Here is a 25,327-nt window from a genome sequence, read left to right on the forward strand (position 1 = left end):
ACTTACGGGTCATTTGTTGCGTCGTTTTACGAGCTGGTGCAGTGAGCATGACCCAGAAAATTTCGACCTATCATTAACAGCTAACGACCTATACGGAAGGAAACAATGCGGGGTAGTTTAAAGTTATAATCGCCCACATTTTTTTCAAGAAAGATTTGAGCTTACACAGTTTACATAGGCTATTTACTTGGAGGAACCGGAGGGAAGGAGTAAAGGGCCACTTCACCGTTTTTTCGTCCACCCCCCACCCAAGCTGGGAAAAGTAGGAGGGCAAGGAACTACACCTAGTAAATAAATTCGTGGTCATTTATTATCTTATAACTATACACAGCCAGCTCAATGTGGTTTGCTTAAGTATTAATCGACTGAACTTTGTCTTCTTCTTAAGAAAGACTATATTAGAGGGCTCTAACAGTAACGTAATTGGCACTCGGCTTATCCTGAAGACTGCTGCGAAGTACCTTGCTTTATCAGCCACATGTTTTGTTTAATAAGTGATAATTTAAGGTACTAGAGTCATAGCAGGTTCTTCATACTCATCGTATCCACAACGGCAAACGAAGACTTGGAAGTTTGCTGATGCAAAGCTCAGATGATGAAGTTAAATTTGGGTATACGTTTCAAACTTCACGGTAATATTTCCAAAATATTATTAAACCCTGCTGTGTTGTCGCGGTATAGTATGGCCCAGCTTGCACAGTCTGTTTGTGCAGATTATTCCTTGATTTAAAACAGTTTTGAAAGGAAGTAATCTGATCAGCTCCATGAATATAACAATCACTTCAAATCAAATATATATATTGTGAGCGCTGACTGTGCAGTTCATTATCTTCACTTGTGCATACAAATAATCGTGATAATTATCATCGTGCTCACTCGCCGGTGTTTGGATTTTGTTTAGCGCGCCTTTGCTGTAAATACAGCAATCCTTTCGTCGTACCTGACGTCGTCTCACAATATATATATATATATATATATATATATATATATATATATATATATATATATATATATATATATATATATATAATGTACACGCATGGCGCACAGATCGAATGAGGGACGCCAGCTCCCCCCAATCGCGAACGAGTTGGTACGCCACTGGCCGACCCGCTTGCTGTACCGCACGCGCGCATTTGTCGGGGGAGTGTTCTTTGTACCAACTTCGCTCCAGACCGTGCACAGATGCGGCGAGTAGCTCGTTCGGCAGGGTGTCTACCGACCGGGAAAACCGGGAATTCTCAGGGATTTTGGGTAGTCTGGAAATTCTAAGGGAAAACTCAGGGAAGTTGTGCTCCCATCAGGGAAGATCCACAGTAACTTTATTGAAAGGCAACGAAAGTCACGGTAGCGCTGGCTCGACATTTTGTGAACGCATTTTTCACATCAAACGGCCGCTGCGGGGAAGTGGCACACCTCGATGCTGTCATCGCCTTCGGAGTGGTGAAGTGGGAGAGAATCCGGCTAATGCGTGGCATGCGGGAACCATGAACCACGACACATCGTATCACGCAATGTTGTCAGGGTGTTCTGTGACTACGCGGTGTAGTTCTGTATTCTTTCTCGCGCGTGCTGTGCGTTAGCGTCCGATATGGTGTTTTTGTTATCGCCGCGTGTCAGTTAACAAGCATGATCAGTTGTAGAAGCGGTAGCAGTAGATATAACGAGCTTGAGTTATCTTGCAAGTGATCGCGATCGTTCAGGAAGCGGATGTCTTCGACAAGGCTGGTATCTGGCAAGCCATCCCGATCGGCGAGAAAAAAGACGCTTGTTGGCTGTTATAGGAGAGCTCACTCGCTCTGATCCCGAGCTTCAAAGATGCTATTTAAGAGTCCGTGAAGAATAGAATTTTCAGGCGAGAGCTAGCATAACTAACGGGCCCATTCACAGCGAGTGAAAGCTTTTTTCTTTCTTTTTTGCCCGATGAGGGCACTGCTGAAACAAGTTTTAGGCAGTCAACCGATATTTTGAGGGGCTGCAGCTCGCAATTACCAGCCACACCACGTGGGTGTTTGCTACAAAGCCGAATTACAAAACTTTTCAGAGCCAAGGCATAGTGGCGACCGAAATTCGCGACACCAGCATGGGTCCCATTTGCTTGATTCGGCGCGCGATGTCGGAAAACAATAACGTTTCCACCATAATCGGATGTGCCGTAATTCAGGCTGTTGCCGTGCTTTCATGTGATCTTAGCCCGCAGCTATATTGCTTTTTTTTTTGCGATAGCAATTATATAGACACTCCGATGCGAATATTTTGCCTTCGCCATGATCTTCCTTATCAAGTCCAAATCGCGATTACATCACCCCGCGCGTTGTATGCTCCATGCGCGAGTGAAAGCGCGCGAGCGCTGCCGACGAACGGGGGCTTAAAGGGACACTAAAGAGGAACAATGAATTGGTTTAGATTGATAAAGTGTGCTCGGAGAACTCTTGTGTAGTTTATTTCACCACCATAGGTTTATTATTAGAGGAGAAAACCAAGTTCAAAGTTTCATTTCTAAATTTCGCGCCGAACTTTGTAATTCGTGACGTAAAACATTTCAAAGAGCATTTAACGTATTTTGGCGCCACTGGCTCAACGAAATTTCCACAAACTCGTTTTATCAAGTCTCTGCCCCCTCAGAGGACAATGTACTTCGATTTAACCGATTAGGAACTACGTAGGCACAAGCAGGCGCCGTCAAAAATATGTGACGTCACGGCAAATGGTGCGGGAATTCCAAGGTGGCGTCGCCACCTGTATTTTCTTTTTGCGCATTTTCTCGCTTATTAAGCGTCTTCTCGCAGCAAGCGTGGTGTTTTTGGTATCGTGGAAGACCACTTTACTAATGCGAGAAAAATTGTTTTGCTCTTTAGTGTCCCTAGCCAACCGTCTCGTTTGCGCTATGGGCACATGGAGATAGGAGCCGGCGGGTTGGGGAGGTGGGGGGGGGGGGTGCTGCGTGAGTCCCACAGGAAGTGCGTACTTTGTACCAGCAGGCGTGGTCGCGTGCGCCACGGTATCTAGTGAGGATCAGCAGACGGCTCATACCTTTGTAGGTGTTGTGCTCTAATTGCAAAACTTCCGTTGAAGCCATAGCAGTGGCGGATCCAAAGGGGGGGAGGCGTAGCAGCGATCGCCCCCTCCCTCTTAAGCCAGCCCCCACCTTCTCCCTTCAGTGCCTGTCGTCCACCTCCTTTGTCAGACTGCCTGTTGAGTTTGCCCCCTTTTTCAGGTTACTTTGCCTGCCACGGCCCAAAAGGGGTATAAAGAGAATCTTGTCCCTGCTCTCTACCTCTCTCATCGCTCTAGCTTTTCCTGCTTCCCTATGCACATTTACAACGAAGGCTTCTTAGTTACCGCCATAATCCCCTCTGGGCTGTTGTAAATAGCCTTTGTACCCCCCCCCCCCTTCATTAGGTACCTGAATCCGCCCCTGAGCCATAGATAGGGCACTTCTCTTAGTGCAGCGGCTGCATTTCCTGAAGGAGCGAGCTCCTGGCCTATATTCATATAAAATTCCTCTTTGTTGCTATCAGATTTACTATATTGCTCTCGCGGTGAAACTGTGGCTCTTTTTTTCTAACGTGGGATGGTTTTCAATGTTTTGCGTTCGTGGAGAGCAAATGGTTCGGCTGGGCAACATGGTAGCAAAGGCGTTGCGTTGCTCTGGGCAACGCGCGAGGATTTGACAACCCGCAGCAGCAGAACAAGCGCAATTCCACAGTTCATTAAACCCGCATTTGTTTCGTATTTACGTGTGACACTCTGGCAAGGCATCTAACTGTGATTGCTGCACCCCAGGATCAACAAAATTGATTTTTTTGACGCAAAAAATAAAAAAAAAGGTTTTTTCATGTTGCCATATTAGTCGAGCATTCTTGTGGCATTTTCAGTTTAAGATTAATCCTTCAGTAACTATGCCTTGCATGAGAGGTCGAATTTCAGTTTAACAAAGTTTGAATATAACGAAGTGAGTTGCCGCTTTTACCAACTTCGCTATATTGAGGTTTAACTGTTCTATGTGCTATTCAAGTGGGATTAAGTCGTTTTTATTTTCTAACGTGTGTATTAGAGAGTGACATCACCGAGCGATATGGTCTCTACCCATCTTGACATAAAACAAAGTTCTGCTTCACTCAGGGAATTTTAGCAAAAACACTCAGGGAAAACCTGGAAAACTCAGGGAATTTAAAAAAGTCAACTCGGTAGACACCTTGTTCGGTTAACGCGACGATGACGAACTTCCTGCATGCGATGCGCACTTCGCGACGCTCTAGCGGTGCTGGCAGTGGACTGAAGCGCGTTTGGGTGGTCGCCCAATAAAAGCGTGCAGTATGGTTACAACAGTGCTACGCTTGCTGTGCCGCACGCTTGCGTTTAGCGTGATAGCGTCAATGCAAAGAGGTTTCACATCGCCCACGACCAGCAACGCTCAACTCCGCAACAGTGAGCTGCTTTCGTTTTTGCAAAGCGGCGAGCGCTTGAACAAGGCCCCGCACAACGACGCGGCAGGGATCGGCGGCCCAGCGCGTGCAGGTTGTCGCCCATTAAAGGCGTGAAGTAGGCTCAAAGTAGTGCTGCGACGCACGCGTGCCCGAGCAGATATCTGAAGATACCTCTTGTGACAATGTTGCCGGTGATAAGTCATGCTGGCGCGTTCGTCGGTGGCCGCCGCCTCACCTTCGTTCTTTCCCGGTGCTTACCCGCAAAGGCGTCGCCGCAATCGCGCGGAAGTCGGAAGTTTTGCGCTACCTGCTCTATGATGAATTCTTACAAACTCGCCCAGATTTCCGTTCTCATAAGCGGAATCAGTGATCGACCAATTTACGCACTTCTCGAAAAGACGGAAAACCTTTGGCGGCACGTTGTGGCGTCCGGTTCAGCGGCGCAGTATAAGTTCAGCGGCGCAGCAAAATTTTATGCCACAAAAAGTTATCGCGGTACGCACTAACCGGTAGGCGTAGGACGAAGCACTACGGCTTAAGCGGTCAGCGAATGCATTAGGCTGTATGAGACTCGGTCGGGGATTCGTCGCAACTACGTTTTAACCGTTAGTACGCTTAAAGCGGGTACGTATTAACAAAGTTCGACACGATTTTTCTTGCTCTCTTTCTTGACGAGCAATATATCTTCTCTGAGTTCTACCAATCGAGCAAGTTCTTCAGTTTCGTCTCCAGACAGTTTAATGCTACTCAGTTGCTTGGGCATTACAGAAAGCTGACTTCTGCAATGTTTCTTTAAAATATCTGTTAATTGCAAAATGGCACTTTTTTAAATACTGATTCATTTTGCTAATAAGCAGGGTACCCAGGGCACATCCCACCTTAATTTTAGGGCCTTTCGAAATTTCCTTTTTTTTTAATCTAGCTACAGGATTTCATCAAATGCATTCTGTAGTTTGCGTTGCTGCGAGTTTACGGGATTTGCTGCCAGTTTACGGGAAGAACGAGTTGTACTGTTGCCTGTACTGCCCTTGTCGTTTGTTAGTCATTTGTGTTTGAGTCGAGCAGATCTCTGAGGAATAGAAGGCATCCGCAGAGATAGAAGGCAACATTGGCGAGCATCAATGTGGGCTCCCACTGAGAGACCGCTGCAAAATGCTCGTACTTTGCGATCCAGTCATTAACGTCAATGTTGTCTGTGCCGCAGGAGTTACCAGGGTCACGCAGCTGAGTGAATTCCCTTCTGTTGACATTGCGGGGCTGACCAGGACGCGTTGGATGCAGAAGAACGTCTTGCGACGCACCTCCACCAAAATGTTGCAAATATATTTACGAGATAATTACAGTGGAAAATAGTTGTTCACCAGAGCACATGGTCCCTCGCTTCACCACAGTGATAGCTGCAATGCTGCAACAAGGTCGTCACTCTTTGGCCCAACCTGGCCCTTGCACCACTAGAAATTAGATATCATCATCACCTCAGGAAATATGTCACTGCGTGGCTGCTTTTTTAGTGTTCATCTCGGTAGATGTGGTTGCGGATGCTGATCGTAGCAACGAAAACCTTGCCAAGGAAGCACTATGGCATTTCAGCAACTTCAGTCAATGAGCAGTGAAATGATCCTCACGTGGCAAGTGCTTTCATGGGTGGCACTGACAGAAGGCAAGGTTGCTGAATGCTGTTTACGTACAGGTGTATTCCATGTTGCATTTCTGTTGACAGTGATAACGAGCTTTCGAACAATCGGGACCTGACTCGTTTGTAATTTCCGACGTAGTGACTGCCTGGTGCAAGGAATTCGAAAGGGTGTCAGCACGTATCTGTAATTTTTTTGCTATTTTCTTGCGTGTTTAAGCTCTGTTCACAGCCAAATGGCTCGACTGCAGTTGTTTCAGGATAATTTACTTCTGAAAGTCAGCTTCTTGTTTCTCTCTAGTGTCTAAGCAAAGTGGAAGTTTGGGCCAGTTGGTGATTCGTGATCGAAGTATACTGCGCGGTAGGCAACATGGACAACCCCGTCTTCCTGTTGTCCTTGTTGCCTACCGCGCAGTATACTTCGATCTCTAGTGTCCCTTTAAATTAGGCACCATGTCATTCCTGAGCAAAGTGTGCAGCAGCACAATGCATCTCTTGCCGTGTTCAGCATGTGTTCAAGCAATCTTTTTTATGTGGAGCTAATCCCCGATTTGTGCACATGTGCAGGGTGACGCTGATGACCTGCCTTTCAGAAAGGGTGAGGTACTGACAGTCATCTCCAAAGATGAAGACCAGTGGTGGACTGCACGCAACACTCTTGGGCACACAGGGTCCATTCCTGTGCCATATGTTGAAAGGGTATGGCATAAACTGAAGCGTGATCTCGGGTGGTGTAATTAAGCAGACTCTGAGCAAATATTAAAATTTTATATGCGAGTGGCTGCATCTTAGAAGGCCCCGACTTTTTTTACACCTCCCAAACAGGCTGGCTCATTCGTACAGAAGGCCACGGTGATCACATTTAGTGAATATCACAGCGCTGCATGCCGCACATACACTCTTGTTTCAAAAAGCAGTTTCTGCACACCTCTCCAGCACCTGACCAATATCTAAGTGGCGTAATGTTTCCCATGGGGGAACCTGATGTAGCATTGAGCTCATTGAGGACAGGCGGCTGCACAGCAGTCGTTGCGCAACACAACATGGGTACCTCACACCACGCTGTGCTACCTGCGAGTTACTGACACAAGCAACACGTGGAAGGAGCCTTGCTCGGTCATTGAGTGCACCAACAACTTAAATTGCTGATGTTGTGTCAAGTTGTTGAAGTGGGCGCAGCAATGACAACAGGCTACGCCTACTCTTCTTTGCAGCACAGAAGGGTGTGGAAGCCGAGCGAGGCCATGAAGGGCCTTACTACACTCGCAAAATTAATCATCTCTCCTTCTCACGGTTGTTTACTGGCTCTTTAAAGAGCTCGCACGCTCAAGCAGTGTTTTTAGACAGACGGAATAAAAAAAAAAAAGAAAAGAAAAGCCACTTGGACTACCCCGAATATTTTGAGAACAGCATGCTTCTTGGCATAACATCAGAAATTAGCGGGGGGGGGGGGGCGGCTAATGTGCCCATTGTACCATTTTGATGCAAATACAAATTTCAGACGATGTCAGAAATGGAAACTGATTGAAATTGTCTTATGCTGGCACCAAAACGGCTTTGGCAGCTTTGGTTCAGCAGTGGCCATGAACAACGCTGATGAACGACGCTGCCCATTGTACCATTTTGATGCAGATACAAATTTCAGACGATGTCAGAAATGGAAACTGATTGAAATCGTCTTATGCTGGCACCAAAACGGCTTTGGCAGCTTTGGTTCAGCAGTGGCCATGAACAACGCTGATGAACGACGCTGCCCATTGTACCATTCTGATGCAAATACAAATTTCAGACGATGTCAGAAATGGAAACTGATTGAAATTGTCTTATGCTGGCACCAAAACAGCTTTGGCAGCTTTGGTTCAGCAGTGGCCATGAACGACGAGATTTTGCTCCCGGAAAATAAACTCAGTATTTGTGACGGTGCCTCGCATGCAATGTCTCCCTTTTTTTGCACGTAGAAAAGAGAGAGTGAGAAGTTGAAGGGCCGAGAATTTAGCTAGTGTATAGAAATCGCTGACGTGCTACTCTGCATCGGGAAAGGCAGTGGAGATAAAAAGACAGGAAGAGAAAGGTGCAGAAAATTTTAAAATCTTAAGAGGAAAAAAAAACAACAACTGGGCACATAGTTTTCCAACTCTTGGGCGACGACATGTGCACTCATAGTGGTTCATTGCGTGGCTGCTAGTTAGTGCTCATCTTGAAGCATAAAAGTGGTGCAATTGTTACAATGCCATATGGATAAGCATAAGAAATGTGCAAAGAACAGCTTATTGCTCACAATCCTGTCATGGTACGCATCTTGAACTATTTGTTCAGCAGTGCTTGTAGCCTAGCGCAGTTGTGGGGTCCTTGCCATCACTGAATTGGCCCAACAAGCGGGGGCTGCCACAGTTGTGCCATTTTGATGCAATTTTGTTTTTGTGGCGCTGGAAGAGATGCTGGCTGTGACAATTTTTCACGGGACATTGAGGATTATGACAGCACCAAAAGTGACCATGAAGACGATGCTGCAAACTGGCGAGGATCGAGTTGCTCTTCACGTCCCCTCGTGCTTTAAGATCAATATAAAAGCGTACTTTTTTCAGTTCCAATGCCTGTAGTGTAACTGATTGTGGATTTTAGGGTGCCCCGTGCTGCCAACAAGCTCGAGAAACGGTGTGGTGAATATAGGGAGGGTAACGATGCCCCATGAGCGAAAGCTAATGGGTTAAGTAAGTCGTTATGGGGCTGTGTAATGTTTGGTTGTGGGAACCCTGAGGTTGTACGCAGTCTTAATGGCAGTGTTGTTCCCCAGATCGATGATGCCCAACTGCCCAACGATGGCCACGGATGGAACGGACCTGCATCACCCCAGTTGGGATCACCACCCGTGGCACCGCCAGCCGCCCGGAATGCACCTGCTGGTGACCCCATCAAGTACAACACCCCATCCAATGTGCAGGCAAGTCACTCTGCAGTAGTTTGTGCAGAACTCGAATATTTACTTACTTAGCATACGTTACGAACTCTGGTTACTGCTTAGGGTTAAAGGGGACACACAATGAAGTAGGAGTGAATGAAAACGTAAACTGTTAAACTATACCCAGTGGCATATCCAGGGGGTGGCACACCGGGCCCGTGCCCCCCCAAAATGTTTCTTTTTGCTATGGCGTACAGAGCCCAAAATGACACTCGACCACACTGCCTGCCTGGCCTTAGATCAAGGAGGGGTGCCCCCGAAAAAAAATTCTGCCTGCGCCCCTGACTATACCTATTAGGTACAACATAACAGTGCTGTCATTAATAACAACAATAATAAAACACCAATTTCAGAGAAGACGCAGTCACTCATTAAATATACAAGCATTGCCATACGATTACATTAGTGAGCATGCGCAGGTGCTCTTCTTGAGCCTTTAGAAGACCCGAAAGGAACTATTTTCTTCAAAATTGAGAAGATTGAAGGTGATACTCCTCAGTGAATGCAATTCTTTGCATTTCCCTGCTTCCAAATGGCAAGCGCAATTGTGTCCAGCTTGCACCACTCAAGTCTGTGGTGGAGCCTCCCTGGCTGCTGCCTTGGGGTGCAGCTGCGTGTGTCTCGTGCAGCGCACTTGCTCGAGGAAGGCGACTGTGTTGTGGACTTTAGGAAGAGGATACTAACTTGATATTAGTGGGGCATGCCCAAGGTTGTTACTTGATCAGCTTTCACGTGCTCCAACGAGTGAGAGAGGCCCTGGCTTAGTCATGCATGCCACAGATGTTGGTTTCGCTACCTTTTCCTCCTCCTCGCTCCAAGTGTGGCTAACTTGCAAATACCTGTTACCAAATTGGGATGGTAAACATGGCATGATAATGCTAGTTGTGTACAGCAAATTCTTACTAATAAAGGATAATAAAACTAGTCCTGCAAATTTTCATCCCAAATAGCCAATTGATACACCTAAACCAGCTCTGCAAAATTTGTTGGCTCCCTGTTGAAGCCATTGCGGCATATAGATGCACACTGTGCCAGAAGTTATCATTGCTCCAAATCAGTTTTGCCTGTGCCAAGGTCCATGCTTTAAGCTCTAATGAATGTTCCTCCACTGTTTGTAGCGTAGCAAGAACACAGCCTCTCAAATATTTATTCTGAGCTGTTGTGGCCTTTCTGGCCTCTTGTTTCCTGCTTCTTTGTCTCGTGGCACTTCGAGCACCGAATCAGGTGGTCAGCAAAAATGACTGAGCTCACAGAAACTGCTCTGGGGACAAGGTGGCTGCGTAAAGACTCGATAATGTGAACCCTCGCAAACACAGCCCAAGTCCAAACTGCTGGCCACCACAGTCTCAGTTCGACAAGTTCCCTCAAAAGATTTTACGCTGGGGCTTGGAATATCTAGAACTACTCACAATGAAAAATACAGGTGGGAAAATGTCGCAACCTAAGGTTTCCAGGCTACATCTGCTCGCAGAAAAAAAATTGCCGCCACATTTTGACAGCACACGTGTTCTCGGCAGGTATAAGGATAAGAAGAGAAAATGAGAGCTGTGTAAGCACTGCCTGTACTGTGCTGTCGCAAAAACACGGGTGCAACAGCGGCACCAATTGTGTCAATTCGATGCAACTCCTTATTTTGGTGCCAAGCAGAGCCGAAACTGTGAAATTCGTTGAAATTGCACCACAAGGTGCGAAAAGGCCCGTGCAGCCTCAAAATTTTTGCAGTTGTGCTAACTTTAGCGAGAAATGGAGGCCACGTTGGCCACCTGCAGTTTGGGCATCATCATCCAGTGTAGACGTGCTGAAGAAGTGTAGGCGTGCTTTGTGTTGGGCGCCCAAAAACTTTCTTTTTGTGCTGGTTCCAATGCTGCTGTACATGGAAATTTGAAAATCAAAGTGGAAGCTACGCTTAAAAAATGCTAATAACATGCCATTGGTGTATTCATGAGAAAGATAGGCCATTTGCCTGCCTGCCAACTCTCCCGATTTGCACAGGAGACTCCCGAATTTTGAGCAAAGCTCCCAATTGTGCGGATATGGCCATAAATCTTCCGATAAACAACCCCAGTCCCACTGCAAAAGATAAAAGGACAGTGGTTCTGAAATTTCCTGGCCTCATTCTGCCGCGTGCACAATGCTTATTTTTAAGCCACCTTTGCTGCACTACAACGATGCCTTGCGGAAAAGCGCACTAAGATTTAGAAGGAATTGTTAGTACTAGCTGTCATGGGACACAGTACATTTTGTTCCTTAATTACTCATGCATGCACACGCTACATAATTCCTAGTACTGGTATGATTGCTGACATTTTAAAAAATATCGGCAATCATTCAGAGCTTAGTAGCATGTTTCTGCAGCTTGGAGAAACAGTTTTCATTTTTGCCACCCCGCACCCAATCCTGCTTTACAAATATCCCGAATTTCAGGGTTGCCAGGTTGGCAGGTCCACACTAGCATTTGCAGTGCCTGTCCAACGATTTGACAGGCTCTGCAATCAATGTCGACTTGGTCAATGTTTGCACTGTGTGTTGTTGGTTCAACACGCTGCTTTTATAGAAATATAGCAGTGCTCACGTGCACAAGTTAGCTGATGTGAATAGTTTGTAATTTGTTTTCTTTTCTAAAAGTAAGCCTTATAAAAAATTGCACTTCGTACGAACAAAATTTAGTTTTTTTTTCCCTGGAATTTTTTTTTTTTTACTGGAGGTGTTACTTAATCCTCAAAGGCTTCTTGGAAATTTGGGGGGTTTTTTTACTTTACATTTTTTTAGTAAACTCTTTTTTTTTTAACAATAAGCATCATTTTCCTACAATCTGTGCCTTACTGCGTCCATTCAATTGTATCATGTGCCAGCTGCGCCAAAGTTCATACTTGTCACGTGTTATCCCTGGGGTGCTGGCAATAATGGATCGGGAGAAAGTGAGACGGGCACAGGAGACCGTGGTAGGACGGGCAAAAACAACAAAGTTTATAATGAGCAAAAAGGTAACATACAGAAAAGAGCGTTAAGAACACTGAACAATCCAGCAAAAGACCTATTTACATTTGACAAAAATCTCAGTTCATATCTAGAACTGCAACTAGCTAGGCTTAGCTAAGGTTCCCACTCAGTCTGGCCACTATGGGCCTCGCGGTACGAGAAAGCTCTTACAGTACGTCGCGACGACTCGATGTTCCCGTTGCATCCGTCAATCTCTCGTCGAGACCGTCGCCGACGTCCTCAGTGGTCCTCCGAGTTCATCGTCGATCGCCTTCGTCCAGCCTACCGCTGGCTCTCGTCGCGTGTGTCCCCAGTAGCCTTCTCCGTCCTCAGTCCGTCGAGGTTAGGCCTAACTGGGCCTTGGTCCCTTGCTTCGGGACTCCACAGGTGACGGGCGCCTCCTTGACTGGACTGTGGTCGGCAGCCGTCCTGCCGAGAAGAGAAGGGCTGCTGACGATCCCGGAACTGCTGTAGTGAGGGGCGACGTGTCCGGGCAGCCTCGCTTGGAGCCTTCCAAGGTCGACGGCCACTCCCCGGGCCTTGTGTGCCACCACCTCTAGAACCGAGTACCAGCCGCTTTCGTCGCGGGTGCGACGCTTGTTCCTTCCTCGATCTTCTCCGTCCGGTGCCCCCCGGCTCGGGTCGCATGCCACGAGCCCCCATCTGGCCAATCCTCTGTGTCGACGTGGCTGGTGCGCGTGCCATCGGGTGACTTTTCTTCTCGCGCACCGTCGCCGCGCTTCCACGTTCGGCACGCACCTCGTGCCCCTCCTTTACTCATCACAACACTTTGCCTGCTTAAACGGCAGTGCAGTGTTTGTAGAAAGAAAAAGACAGGACGCCGACCAAGAAGGTGTCAAAAATATAATAAAATGACGTTTCGGCTTCCACACGGAAGCCTTGTTCACTAAGCTGGGAGGCCGAAGCTTCCAGCTTAAATCCGCTAAAATACAGTCGATCCCGGATATATCGAACTCGGATATATCGAATTATTGGCTATATCGAACAGTTGAGAAATCCCCTTGAATTTCCCATGCAAAAGTATACGGCTGATGCACACGTATATCGAGCTCCCACACAGCGAAACATCCGATATATCGAACGCTGCCCGGCGCCGAAGCCCAGAAAATGCATTTTTCCTAACAACTATTGATCATTTTTCGGCTGCGTTCTTGTAAGTTCCAATCCCTCGTCGCGCGCAAGTGACGAAATTGCATTGCTCTAGTTTGTTGTGCAGCGCTTGTCAGTTCACCGGTATATTTGACGCGCGGTCCGCAGGTTTTAACGCGTGGGCTAGTGTTTTGCAAGGAGGCTGATTGCCGAGGGCACCAAAATGAGAATTCGAAGTGACTTCGCAGTCTTGTTGTAATGCTTGCATTCCCTTCCTTGTCTCAACGCGCACGATGGCATGCGGGCCCGCAAAGCATGGCCTTCGAGATCCGCAACCTCGTGACGTATATTTAGTGTTTTCGGTTTTAAAACGCTAATCTCAGAGGCTGCGCTTTTTTTCGCATTTCTCGCCAAAGTAGCGGCGGTAGTGGCTGCTTTCTGCAAAGCCACTATTGCCATCGGTATCGCCAACATGTCGACGGTGGAGAATCGTGCAGCGGTGCAGCGTTGTCTCTTGCAGAATCTGTACAGTGTGTACTTCGCACTTTGTTCTTGATAAATGATCATTCGGGAGTCGAACTAAACATTTTCCCGCTCGTAGTGATAAAAATGATGACCGGTGCTTGAAACGACGTCAAGTAAGGCACCGTTGTGCACTGTTTCCTTACGGGCCTTGGTGCCAGGTGACGACTTCGGGCGCGTCATGACCGCCGACTACGGCGTACGGTGCGTCAGTGAATTTTGCGACTAGCGTTTCCGGGCGCCGTATCGGACGGGAGCACAGCGAGTGACTTCATCGGTGCAGATAACGACAAAGCTGTTTCTGAATGCATCGATGCCGAGATCATAGCTGACGTTGCCGGTGCTGCGGAAATGGACCCGTGCGGTTTGAAGATGCCAGCCGCCGCTGCCACCGCTAAACCCTTCACCGCGCTACAGAGCTCGCATCAGCGTTCAGCGTCGATCACCGCTGTTGTGGCGGAAGGTGCTGAATTTGCTTATTTGAAAAGCTTATATAATATTGACGATGACTTGATGAATTCACGGCACGCAAGAAGCAAGACAAGTTGACGGACTTTTTTCATGCGAAATAAAGTGCGCTAACTTGCAAAAGAAGTTTTCGCCTTGTTTTTTAGCATATGTGAGCGAATCGTCTTGTTCGCGCTTTTTGCCATTTCAGAAAACTGTGTCGAGGCCTGCAGTGCTTTAATTAAAGCCTTAAATACGCATATTTCGTATTTTGAATTATCAATATATTGAACTATTTCGCGATCCCCTTCGAGTTCGATATATCCGGGATCGACTGTAATCGCTTGAGGCATCTTGCATACGTAAGCGGTTGATTGCCGTCGTAACGGTTAAGCGTGTTCCCTGTTGTTTGGATAGTCAAAGATTCCAGATACAGTTGATCCCGGATATATCGAACTCGGATATATCGAATTATTGGCTATATCGAACAGTTGAGAAATCCCCTTGAATTTCCCATGCCAAAGTATGGGGTTGGTGTGCACGTATATCGAACTCCCGCACAGCGAAACATCCGCTATATCGAACGCTGCCCCGCGCCGAAGCCCAGAAAGTGCATTTTTCCTAACAACTATTGATCATTTTTCGGCCGCGTTCTAGTAAGTTCCAATCCCTCGTCGCGCGCAGGTGACGAAATTGCGCTGCTCTAGTTCGTTGTGCAGCGCTTGTCAGTTCACCGGTATATTTGACGCGCGGTCCACAGGTTTTAACGCATGGGCTAGTGTTTTTCAAAGAGGCTGATTGCCGAGGGCACCAAAATGAGAATTCGAAGTGACTTGGCAGCCTTGTTGTAACGTTTGCATTCCCTTCCTTGTCTCTTTGCACACGACGGCATGCGGGCCCGCAAAGCATGGCCTTCGAGATCTGCAACCTCGTGCTTAGTGTTTTCGGTTTTAAAATGCCAATCTCAGAGGCTACGCTTTTTTTCGCATTTCTCGCCAAAGTAGCGGCTGCCGTCTGCAAAGCCACAAGTGCCATCGGTATCGCCAACATGTCGACGCTGGTGAAATGTTTCTTCTTGCAGCGTTGTCTCTTGCCGAATGTGTACTTCGCGCTTTGTTCCTGATAAATCGTCATTCGGGAGTCCCGCTCGTAGCGATAAAAATGATGACCGGTGCTTGGAACGACGTCAAGTAAAGCACCGTCGCGTACTGTTTCCTTACGGGCCTTGGTGCCAGGTGACGACTTCGGGCGCGTCATGACCGCCAACTGCGGCGTACGGTGCGTCAGTGAATTTTGCGACAGCGTTTCTGGGCGCCGTATCGGACGAGAGCACAGCGAGCGACTTCATCGGTGCAGATAACGACGTAGCTGTTTCTTACTGCATCGATGCCGAGATCATAGCTGACGTTGCCGGTGCTGCGGAAATGGACCCGTGCGATTTGAAGATGCCAGCCGCCGTTGCTAAACCCTTTACCGCGCTACAGAGCTCGCATCAGCGTTCAGCGTCGACCACCGCTGTTGTGGCGGAAGGTGCTGAATTTACTTATTTGGAAAGCTTCAATAATATTTACGATGAGTTGATGAATTCACAGCGCGCAAGAAGCAAGACAAATTGACGGATTTTTTCATGCGAAATAAAGTGCGCTAACTTGCAAAAGAAGTTCTCGCCTTGTTCTTTAGCATATATGAGCGAATCGTCATGTTCGCGCTTTTTACGAATTCAGAAAACTGTGTCGAGGCCTGCACTGCTTTAATTAAAGCCTTACATACGCATATTTCGTATTTCGAATTATCGATATATCGAACTATTTCGCGGTACCCTTCGAGTTCGATATATCCGGGATCGACTGTATTGCCGTTTCATCCAGTTCTTTTCCCGGGCGATAACTGAAGCTTGGTCCCAGTCAAAGCCGTGGTGCGTTTTTTCTGCGTGCTCTGCGAGGGCGCTGGAAATGACTTTTTTTCTTTTTCACGTCATTCATGTGCTCCTTTAGACGTCGCTCGAAATTTCCGCTGTCACCCACCTAGACATAATTGCAATCAGCGCAAGGAATCTTATACAAAACGCCAGGGAACTTTTCCTTTTTTAGTTTGTCCTTGACGCTGACAAGCTCGTGACGTAGCTTGTGGCTCGGAATATGGGCGACTTGCACATTACAGTAAAAGCTTGTTAATTCGGATTTCACGGGACCGGAAAAAATGTCCGAGTTAACCGAATGCCAAATTAACGAATGAACAGGAAAAACAACATTAAAATCAAGTTGGAGAACCATACCTTTATTTGCTGAAGTATTTTGTAATGGTTGTCTGCGTTTTCTTGCAGATTCCGTCTGACATTACAATTTTTCTTAACTCTTCCAAATGGCCAACAGCACGCAAACTGTCGGAACTGCTCAGGCTAACGTCCTCTAATATCAAAAGCGCCTCCGAGACTTCCCATGAGGTGCGATGAGGTCGCGGCTGCATCTCCTCGCATGACTCTTCGTCAAAATCGTGGTCTTCTTGGGCGCTCGTGACATCATTAATAATTTCTTGATCGGTCAGGAGACCAGTCGTCGGTTGGTCATAACGTGCTGTCTCGATTCGCCGTTCCTCAGAGCTTCCAAAATTTCCACTTTAGTCGCCAAGTTCTTCGCTTCGTACTTCTGCCGCTTTTCCGGCGCTGCCATCACTAGCGCACGATGGTGGTGACATGCAAACACGGTCACAACGGAAAAAAAAGAACTGCGCAATAAGAGACGGTGCCAACACGACAGCACAAGGGAAAATTGCGTCGGAGGCGCGGTGCAGCGAAGAAAGAAGACGCCGACGTTCAGTGACGCTGCGATCGCCCCCACTAGTTGATGACAATGGCGATGCCACTCAGGTTTCGGTTTCATTCCAGTGGTGCCAGCGATGCTTTACCGCACTTTTGTGTAGCGGCAGCCGTCAGCATTTGTCCGAATTAAGCGGTTCGGAGCCAAATTCTGATGAATTAACGAAGGTTTGGTCTCATAGATTAATATGCACTTTGGCCGGAACCAATAGAGCCGTCCGAATTATCCAAATTTCCGAATTAGCGGGTATCGAATTAACGAGCTTTTACTGTATATCCACGCAGGACGCGTGCCAACGCTACGCTGATGCCGGGAACGTACGGAATGGAGGTGCGTCGCTGGCTGAGGGAATCACGTGGCTCAGTCGGGTGCAGGGCTCGTTTCGCGGACGAAGCAGTAGAACTTCTGGGGTACTTGCACGCGCCGAGTTCGCGTTGGATGCACGCTAAGTCGGAGTCCAAGTCTTCTGGCTTGCTGCAGATTCTTTGGGCCCTTTTAAATAAAGAAAAAGCCACAGACCATTTGTGGCTAACAGGATTGACTGACGCGAAATGAAGATACCACCCACTATGTGGTCCTTTCTGTGAATTTTGAACGACAGACGTTGTCGGTCCCGTTGTACCACTACGTCAAGAATAGGTGGACGTCCAGAGCTCTCCTCTTCCACGGTGAATTTTATAGCTTCCTCGATGCTATTCAAGTGGTCGGTGAATGCAGCCAGGGAAAGTTTCTCTTTATGATGCAAAAGCAATCATCAACCTAGCGGAAGAATACTTAGAATAACAGAGAGCTGAGCTAGTTGGTAAGTATTCATTCTAAAAAGACAGGGCGTGCAAACACAGACACAAGAAAGAAGTCAGGACACCACAAACGCCGACTAACAACTGAAGAGACGCACAACGGCTGAAAGAAAGAAGGCACGAAAACTTATCTGCGCATGCCCATGCAACAGGTGAACCCATAGAGTTTCCTAAAATGACCTAGAGGGAACTCTGGCGCTGCGATCGTTCGGCCACCATGGGAATGATGGGTAGTACACGGATTTGCCTAGTCTTCGTGCTTGTGGGCTTCGAACGCACTTGTGGCTTTGTTTATTTCTATGTATTGGTTTTCTTTCGGATAAAAGAATGGATCATTGTGAACTTCGTGACCAGATTTGAATCCGTGAGCCTAAAGAAGTTAAAGTGGTGAAGTGAAACTGTTGATTTTTGCTGAACTTTGTTTTGCGACAAAGCGGATGCAGGCGACGCGGAGCCAAACGGAGCCGAAAGAACGAAGTTTAGACAAATCCGTGTACTACCCATGATTCCCATGCTGGCTGAAGCGCGATGCATTGCAGCTCCCATAGACACTAGCGCCAGAGTTCCCTCTAGTAAGTATTGTAGGAAACTCTATGGGTGAACCTATCAATCCGGCACGCGTGGCGGTCTACGTGGAAGATAACTGTTAAGGCATTCGATTTCATCTTTATGCAAGTTAATCAACGGTTGGCTCACGCATGCGCTACCACTATTCTCGATATGCCATGCTTCAATCATCAGGCGCGTTTCTTCATTTCTATGACGGTACAGCACTGCGCATTCATCGAATTTTGGCGTGCACTTACATTCTCGACAATGTAAAGATAGGTTAGAAGGTGAGCCTCCTGTTAGCAATCTCTTATGTTCCAACAATCACTGGTTAATGCATCGGCCCGTTTGTCCTACGTAGAAGCGGCCGCAGCTGAAAGGGACCTTATACACCACACTCGTACGGCAATCAGTGAATTTGTTGGTGTGTTTTACGAAACAAATATCGGTCCGCTTCTTGTCTTTTACTCCCTCATTCTTCCTCTGCACAGCGGCACAAATCTTACCTAGCTTATTTGCAGCCGTGAAAACAACATTAACGCCGTATCTACTTCCTACTTTCTTTAGCCTGTGAGATACGCAATGAGTGTACGGTATACCTACGACACGTTTCTTCCTATCGCTTTCTGCAACCATGGTCGGACTTAACATAATGGACTTCTTTAAACGTTCAGCGACCGTGGCCACTGCATCACGAGGATACCCTACATCTAAAAGACGCGTAACCTGTGCGTTAAAGCTATCACTCATTACATAATTTTTTGTAGTGGTGAGGACTTTGAAACGGTGGTAACTTCAGTGAGTGAAAAATTTGAATTACATGGAGGAGCGCTGAACTTTACTAAGAGGTGCCTCAGAATAATGGAATACAATTTCTAGACATTTCCTTAACGTTCCAAAAGAACCACGTGTGCTGGCAGTATTCTCCTAGATCTTCGAAAATTTTTCGTCGAAGCACTCGAAGATTGTAAAAAACTGCATCACCATGTCTTGCCCTCACCAAGTCGTGTGAGCACAAAAACGTGATAGCTTTAACGCACAAGTTACGCGTCTTTTAGATGTAGGGTATCCTCGTGATGCAGTGGCCACTGTCGCTGAACGTTTAAAGAAGTCCATTGTGTTAAGACCAAGCATGGTTGCAGAAAGCGATAGGAAGAAAGGCGTCGTAGGTATACCGTACATTCATCGCGTATCTCACAGGCTAAAGAAAGTAGGAACTGGATACGGCGTTAATGTTGTTTTCACGGCTGCCAATAAGCTAGGTAAGATTTGTGCCGCTGTGCAGAGGAAGAATGAGGGAGTAAAAGACAAGAAGCGGACCGATATTTGTTTCGTAAAACACACCAACAAAATCACTGATTGCCGTACAAGTGTGGTGTATAAGATCCCTTTCAGCTGCGGCCGCTTCTACGTAGGACAGACGGGCCGATGCATCAACCAGAGATTGTTGGAACGTAAGAGATCGCTAACCGGTGGCTCACCTTCTAATCTATCTTTACATTGTCGAGATTGTAAGTGCACGCCAAAATTCGATGAATGCGCAGTGTTGTACCGCCACAGAAATGAAGAAACGCGCCTGATGATTGAAGCATGGCATATCGAGAATAGTGGTAGCGCATGCGTGAGCCAACTGTCGATTAACTTGCATAAAGATGAAATCGAATGACTTAACAGTTATCTTCCACATAGACCCCCACGCGTGCCAGATTGATAGGTTCGCCTGTTGCATGGGCATGCGCAGACAAGTTTTCGTGACTTCTTTCTTGTGTCCGTGTTTGCATGCCCTGTCTTTTTAGAATGAATACGTACCAACTAGCTCAGCTCTCTGTTATTCTAAACCGTATTGCAAAGATGGCGTCTATGACGTAAGTGCTAACGAAAGCAAGGCCGTCGAGATTGGCATTTACTTATGACAAAAGCATAGCCTTTGAGATTTGTATTGCAAAGTTGGTGTCTATGACATAATTACCTGCGAATCAAGGCCTTTGAGATAAGCATTTACTTCTGCCATCGCGTTGGCGTTTATTTGTCGGAGTTGTTCGAGCTGGTTTGAGTTCACGTGGTCGTGCTTGCGTGTGCTTAGTTCTTTCAAGCCTACAGCTGTTGGTGCTAAAAAAAAAATCACATACGTTGACTACATTTCTGTGGATGACGCCGTCCTATCCGTCGACTAGACCGTGGCTGAGTGCACCAATGTGTGCACCAGTTAAGAGTTTGTGGAGCCGCTTTCGGGGGTACTTCTACTTTCGCAAGGCGTTCAACCATTTACTACAAGCCACGGTGGTCCGACACTATGCCAATGGTCCTACAGTATCGTTCGGCGACGCCGACACAACCGGCGACAATCTCGCGAAGGTATCGCCATAAGCAATTGCTTGTCAGGTGTCGGCTGTGGTGGCACTAGATTTATGAAAAGGATGTGAGACTGCAGCTGCTCGAAAAACATTTTGTGCTGCTCGGACATGAGTAAAAGCACCAGGCAGTGTTGCACAGTTTTTTCACGCGTAAGCATTGAAATAAAATACCAGTAAATATTTTGTCGTTTTTCCTGTTTTTCGGCTCTTGCATTTCCCGTCTCTTACGTTTATTTCCTACGGTCCCTTCAAAAACGTATCAGCGGGGTTCTACTGTATTATTTTTTGTTTCTCTGGTGAGGGCATTTGACATGTATGAACCCTGGTTCAGTTCATCAGTGCTCACTGGTTATCATGCAGTGCATAATAGAACCTCAAAAGCTTGTTGAGGTGGTTGGGATCAGTCCCAGCTGTGATGGCCACATCTCAGTGGGGGCGAAATACAAAGCCTTGTGGGTTTTGACATGCAGCCTCATTGTGGTTGAGGAGTGTAAAACTCCTGCTTTCGAGCAAAACATGCATGACGCCACAGTGAAGTTAATCGTGTGTCCCAATTGCAGAGGAAGCTGCCTGCCAGGGCCAGGGTGAAACAAGCTCGTGTTCCAAATGCCTACGACAAGACAGCTCTCAAGTTGGAGGTCAGTGCACGCTCTTATGTGCCAGTAGCCCACTTCTAGATTGCAAAAGAAGCACTGTGCAAATACCGTATTTTCCAGTGTATGAGATGCATCTCCCACTTTTCGCATGCTTCCAAGTAAAAATTAATATATTAAGACGTGCCTGTGTATAAGATGCACTTCCGGCAAGGAAGCTTCATAACGTGCGGTTGGGCGAACATAGTGAAATGCCGTAATTAAGCTTCCGAGTGCTAGTCTGTAAGTAAACTTGTAAAGCACCAGACTTGCGAGAAAAATATTGCACACCCACTGAAACATCACTGCAGGAAAGACATTTTATTATTCGAAGCCGTCAAAGTCTTCATCTTCAGAAGCGCTCTGAAACAGTTCAGCGAGCTCGGCGGCAGTGATCCTGGGGCTTCCTCTTCGGAATCGCTGCTGCTTTCATCGAGCTCAGGCAGCTCAGGTGCTCAAGAAGCCAACGTTTTTAGATAAGCTTCAGTTGGCAAAGAACACAGCCTTCCAGTGGCACGGAGAGGCTCGCCGTGATCGCCAACCAGGCAGTGGCACTGTGGTAATGTTAGCATCGGTCTAGGTCTGCTACTGCTGGAAAGGCAAGCAACCACCACATTGGTCTCATTCGAGAGGAACTTTGCTCTCATTGCACTTGGCTTCAGGGAAAAGCACTTTTTAATTGTTTCTCTTTTAACTATGACCAGAGACAAACAGCATGTAAGAGAGTGTGCTTCCTGTTGTAACTGATGTTTAGTTTATTTTTTGCCAGCATATGCACAGATTACCCCACGATCCCATAATGCTCAATCATATTCCAACCTCAACACGTACCGTATAGTGCGGAATATAGGTCGAGATTTTTTCCAAAAAATGTCACTAAAAAGTCGCCCCTCGACCTATATACCGGCCCTTGGCACAAACCGAGTGATCGTCTGGCAACAGGGAGCGTCGCATGCTTCTTGGGCATCAGCATCGACATCGCCTCCATGAGCCGATGAGCGGGAGAGTATTTCGGCCGCGCGTTAAAAAAGTGCGGCCGGTGCGGCCCTCTGGCGGGGGTCTGGCCGTTGCCAGGCGAGCGAGACAGGGGAGACGCGTAGACGCGGTGGCTCCGGCCGTCGTATCGATAGTATGCGCTCCCCTTCTGCGGTAGTGTTATGTTATTTCGGCAGAGTAAAAAGCTGGGCTTGGTGTTCCCTGACTACTGTGCGATGGAGTTAGGAGAGGCCAGGATAGACGCACATCATTATGTTTGTTTATTGCTAGCGTGCATGCTTGTTGACATCCGACCGTCAGTTCGTACGTGTTGCATATCGTGCTTTAATTGTGGTGTTAATTCTAATGCGGCCGGACTGCTCGCACTGAGCTTACAAGAGTTCCCCCTACCTCTAGGCCGCACACCTTGATTTACAGCACTAACATTGTTTCATTTCGTTGTTGCTGCAAGTATAAATTCTGAGTGAACAAAGCAGTACAAAAGCGTGCACTGTCGGCGCAGAGCATTACGACGTTCGGCGACGAGTATGGCGAGTACGAACAAGGTTCTGTCTTCGGGAGAAGAAGCGGCGCGGCGGGAAATATGATGGGAATTCGCTAGAGCATATGGGCCCAACGATGACGGGCCGACCCCGAGTTTCGAGTGAGAGAGGCGTGTCGCCGCAACTGCACGACAAAACTCGTCGGGAAGCGAGACGTCGGCCGCCCAGCAACGAAGGGAATCCGATCCTGACTTGCGAGTGGCCAAAGCAGGAGCTCACGGACCGTTTAGCGGCGTCATATTATCATCGCTGTATCGACAGCTAAAATAGTACTTAGTAAAAAACGCACCCCAAAGCCAAGGAAAAGGCACCAGCTCCGCAGTTTCATCAGTCTTCGCGACGCCAAGTCAGTGAAGCTGTGCTAAATTTTACCCTTGAATGTTGCATTTGTGCACTGTGACGTGCAGCTCATGCAGTCACTGCTTCATCGCAATGCCCACTGAATACTTTGTAATACCAAAGGAAACATGGCACTGCCGCAGAACCCAACGACGGTCGGAGTGCCGCCGCGGCCGCGTCTTCGTCGTCTAGGCAACCGCGACCGCCGCGCGCGGAGCAGCTCTGTGTACCACGTGACTTTTTTAACGCGCGGCCGAAATACTCTCCCCCGATGAGCCGACGCCCGACGCCATTTTTCTTTTCTTGTTCGTCTGGTGTTCCTAGCGAGTGGCGACCTTCCTCTGCGGCCAGCTATGAATACCGGGACGCGGCGCCAGTTCACCGCCGCGTTTAAAAGAAAAGTAATTGAATTCGCGGAAGCGAATGGCAACATGTCGGCGCAGCGGCAGTTTGGAGTATCTGAGAAAAGCGTCAGGTACTGGCGCAACCAGAAATTCAAACTGTCGGTGTGTAACGCGCGGAAGACGTCGTTTCGCGGTCGCCGAGCTGTGCACCCGGAACTCGAGGACAAAGTGGCGGATTTCGTCCGCGAGTACCGTGCCAGGTCCCTGCCAGTGAGTGCGGAGCTCATTCGCACAAAAGCCGTCGAGCTCGCCCGTGAAGCCGGTCTGTCGAGAGAAGACTTCAAGGGGTCCATTTATTGGGTCCGCCGCTTCATGCGACGCAAAGGGTTTGCCCTTCGACGGCGCACGTCAATCTGCCAGAAGCTGCCGGAGGAGTACGAGGACAAGTTGATAGAGTTTCAACTCTACGTGAATAGCCTCCGGCGGCAGCATGGCTATATGTTAGGCCAGATCGGCAACGCCGACGAAACGCCGGTGTGGTTCGACATGCCGTCGTCCACAACCGTCTGTGAACGCGGGGCAAAGGAGGTGAAGCTGCTGTCGACCGGAAGCGAGCATTCGCGCTTCACCGTGATGCTTTTCTGCACGGCCGACGGCAGAAAGTTGCCCCCGTTCATCATCTTTAAGCGGAAGACGCTGCCGAAGGAGGCCTTCCCGCGGGATGTCGTCGTCCGCGTGAACGAGAAGGGGTACATGGACGAGGCCCTAATGCGCGAGTGGATCCGCACAGTGTGGAACCGGCGGCCCGGAGCCCTCCTGCAGCACCGGAACATGCTCGTGTTGGATGCATTTCGCGGGCATTTGACGGCATCGGTGAAGGAGGCACTTCGCGACGGGAAGACTGAACTCGTCGTCATTCCGGGAGGGATGACGTCAACGCTGCAACCGCTGGACGTCGTCCTCAACAAGCCCTTTAAGGACCGTGTGCGTGCGTTGTACAGTGAATGGATGGCTGGCGACAACCCGCGGACCCCGACAGGCCGGCTGCGCAGGCCACCTCTCGCGACAGTTTCCGGTTGGGTCTCCGAGGCATGGAGGTCTCTGCCTGAGGAAATGGTGGTGCGCGCATTCAAGAAGTGCTGCATAAGCAACGCTCTCGACGGCACCGAGGACGACATGCTGTGGGAGGCGGCTAGCGAGAGGCAGTCGTCCTCGGAGGAGAGCTCCGACAGTTCGGAGGACTGAATAAAGTGCTTCAGTCAACAGTTCCGTGTTTTTTTTTTTTTTGCCGGTCATGGTAAGGGGGTCGACCTATATTCCGCCTCGACCTATATTCCGCATTATACGGTACTACGTGGGCGAAATCTACTCAGAAGTCTACAAAATCAAGAACCAGTGAGGAAAAAATGCCTTGCTATTTTTTAATTGATGTTGGAAAACAGCAGCACATACATTATTTGCAGCGACATATTTACTAGGGGTGTGCGAATATTTTATGTAAGGGAAAAGATGGAAAAGAAAAGTACAGTTCTTGGAGGAAGAAGAACTGGAATGAACAGGGATGGCGACCGCATTAGTTTTATGATTCTCGGTCTCTTTACAAATTTTGGCACAGTCTACTGCAGGATTGTGTGCCATGTTCATGAACAGCTTCGGTTTTCGGACAACCAAGTGCATCGACGTCGCTGCAACCCGTGTAGATGATGTCAGGGCTGTGTGCATTGCATGCTGCGGTGGAAAGTCAACCTCTTCGCGTGAGCTTTGACTGTTCGGCAACACATCACCCGTTCTCGAAGGAAGAAATGAGTGACCGTGAGCTTAAACCGGCCATCGCGCACAGTGCTGGGCAGCATAGGGAAGAGGAACCACGGGAAG

The 25,327-nt window shown here is 48.0% G+C and overlaps 1 protein-coding gene across 1 annotated transcript in view; it reads left to right on the forward strand.

Annotated features, from left to right (window-relative positions):
* Positions 1–25,327, forward strand: part of LOC119403999 (adapter molecule Crk) — a 112,593-nt gene that overhangs the window by 42,819 nt on the left and 44,447 nt on the right. The window contains exons 5-7 of the mRNA XM_037670629.2: positions 6,631–6,762; positions 8,858–9,004; positions 21,160–21,237. Coding sequence (XP_037526557.1) covers positions 6,631–6,762; positions 8,858–9,004; positions 21,160–21,237 — 357 coding nt within the window. The remainder of the gene's footprint in view (positions 1–6,630; positions 6,763–8,857; positions 9,005–21,159; positions 21,238–25,327) is intronic.

This window comes from Rhipicephalus sanguineus, chromosome 9, assembly GCF_013339695.2.
Source record: "Rhipicephalus sanguineus isolate Rsan-2018 chromosome 9, BIME_Rsan_1.4, whole genome shotgun sequence".
Taxonomy (NCBI): domain Eukaryota; kingdom Metazoa; phylum Arthropoda; class Arachnida; order Ixodida; family Ixodidae; genus Rhipicephalus; species Rhipicephalus sanguineus.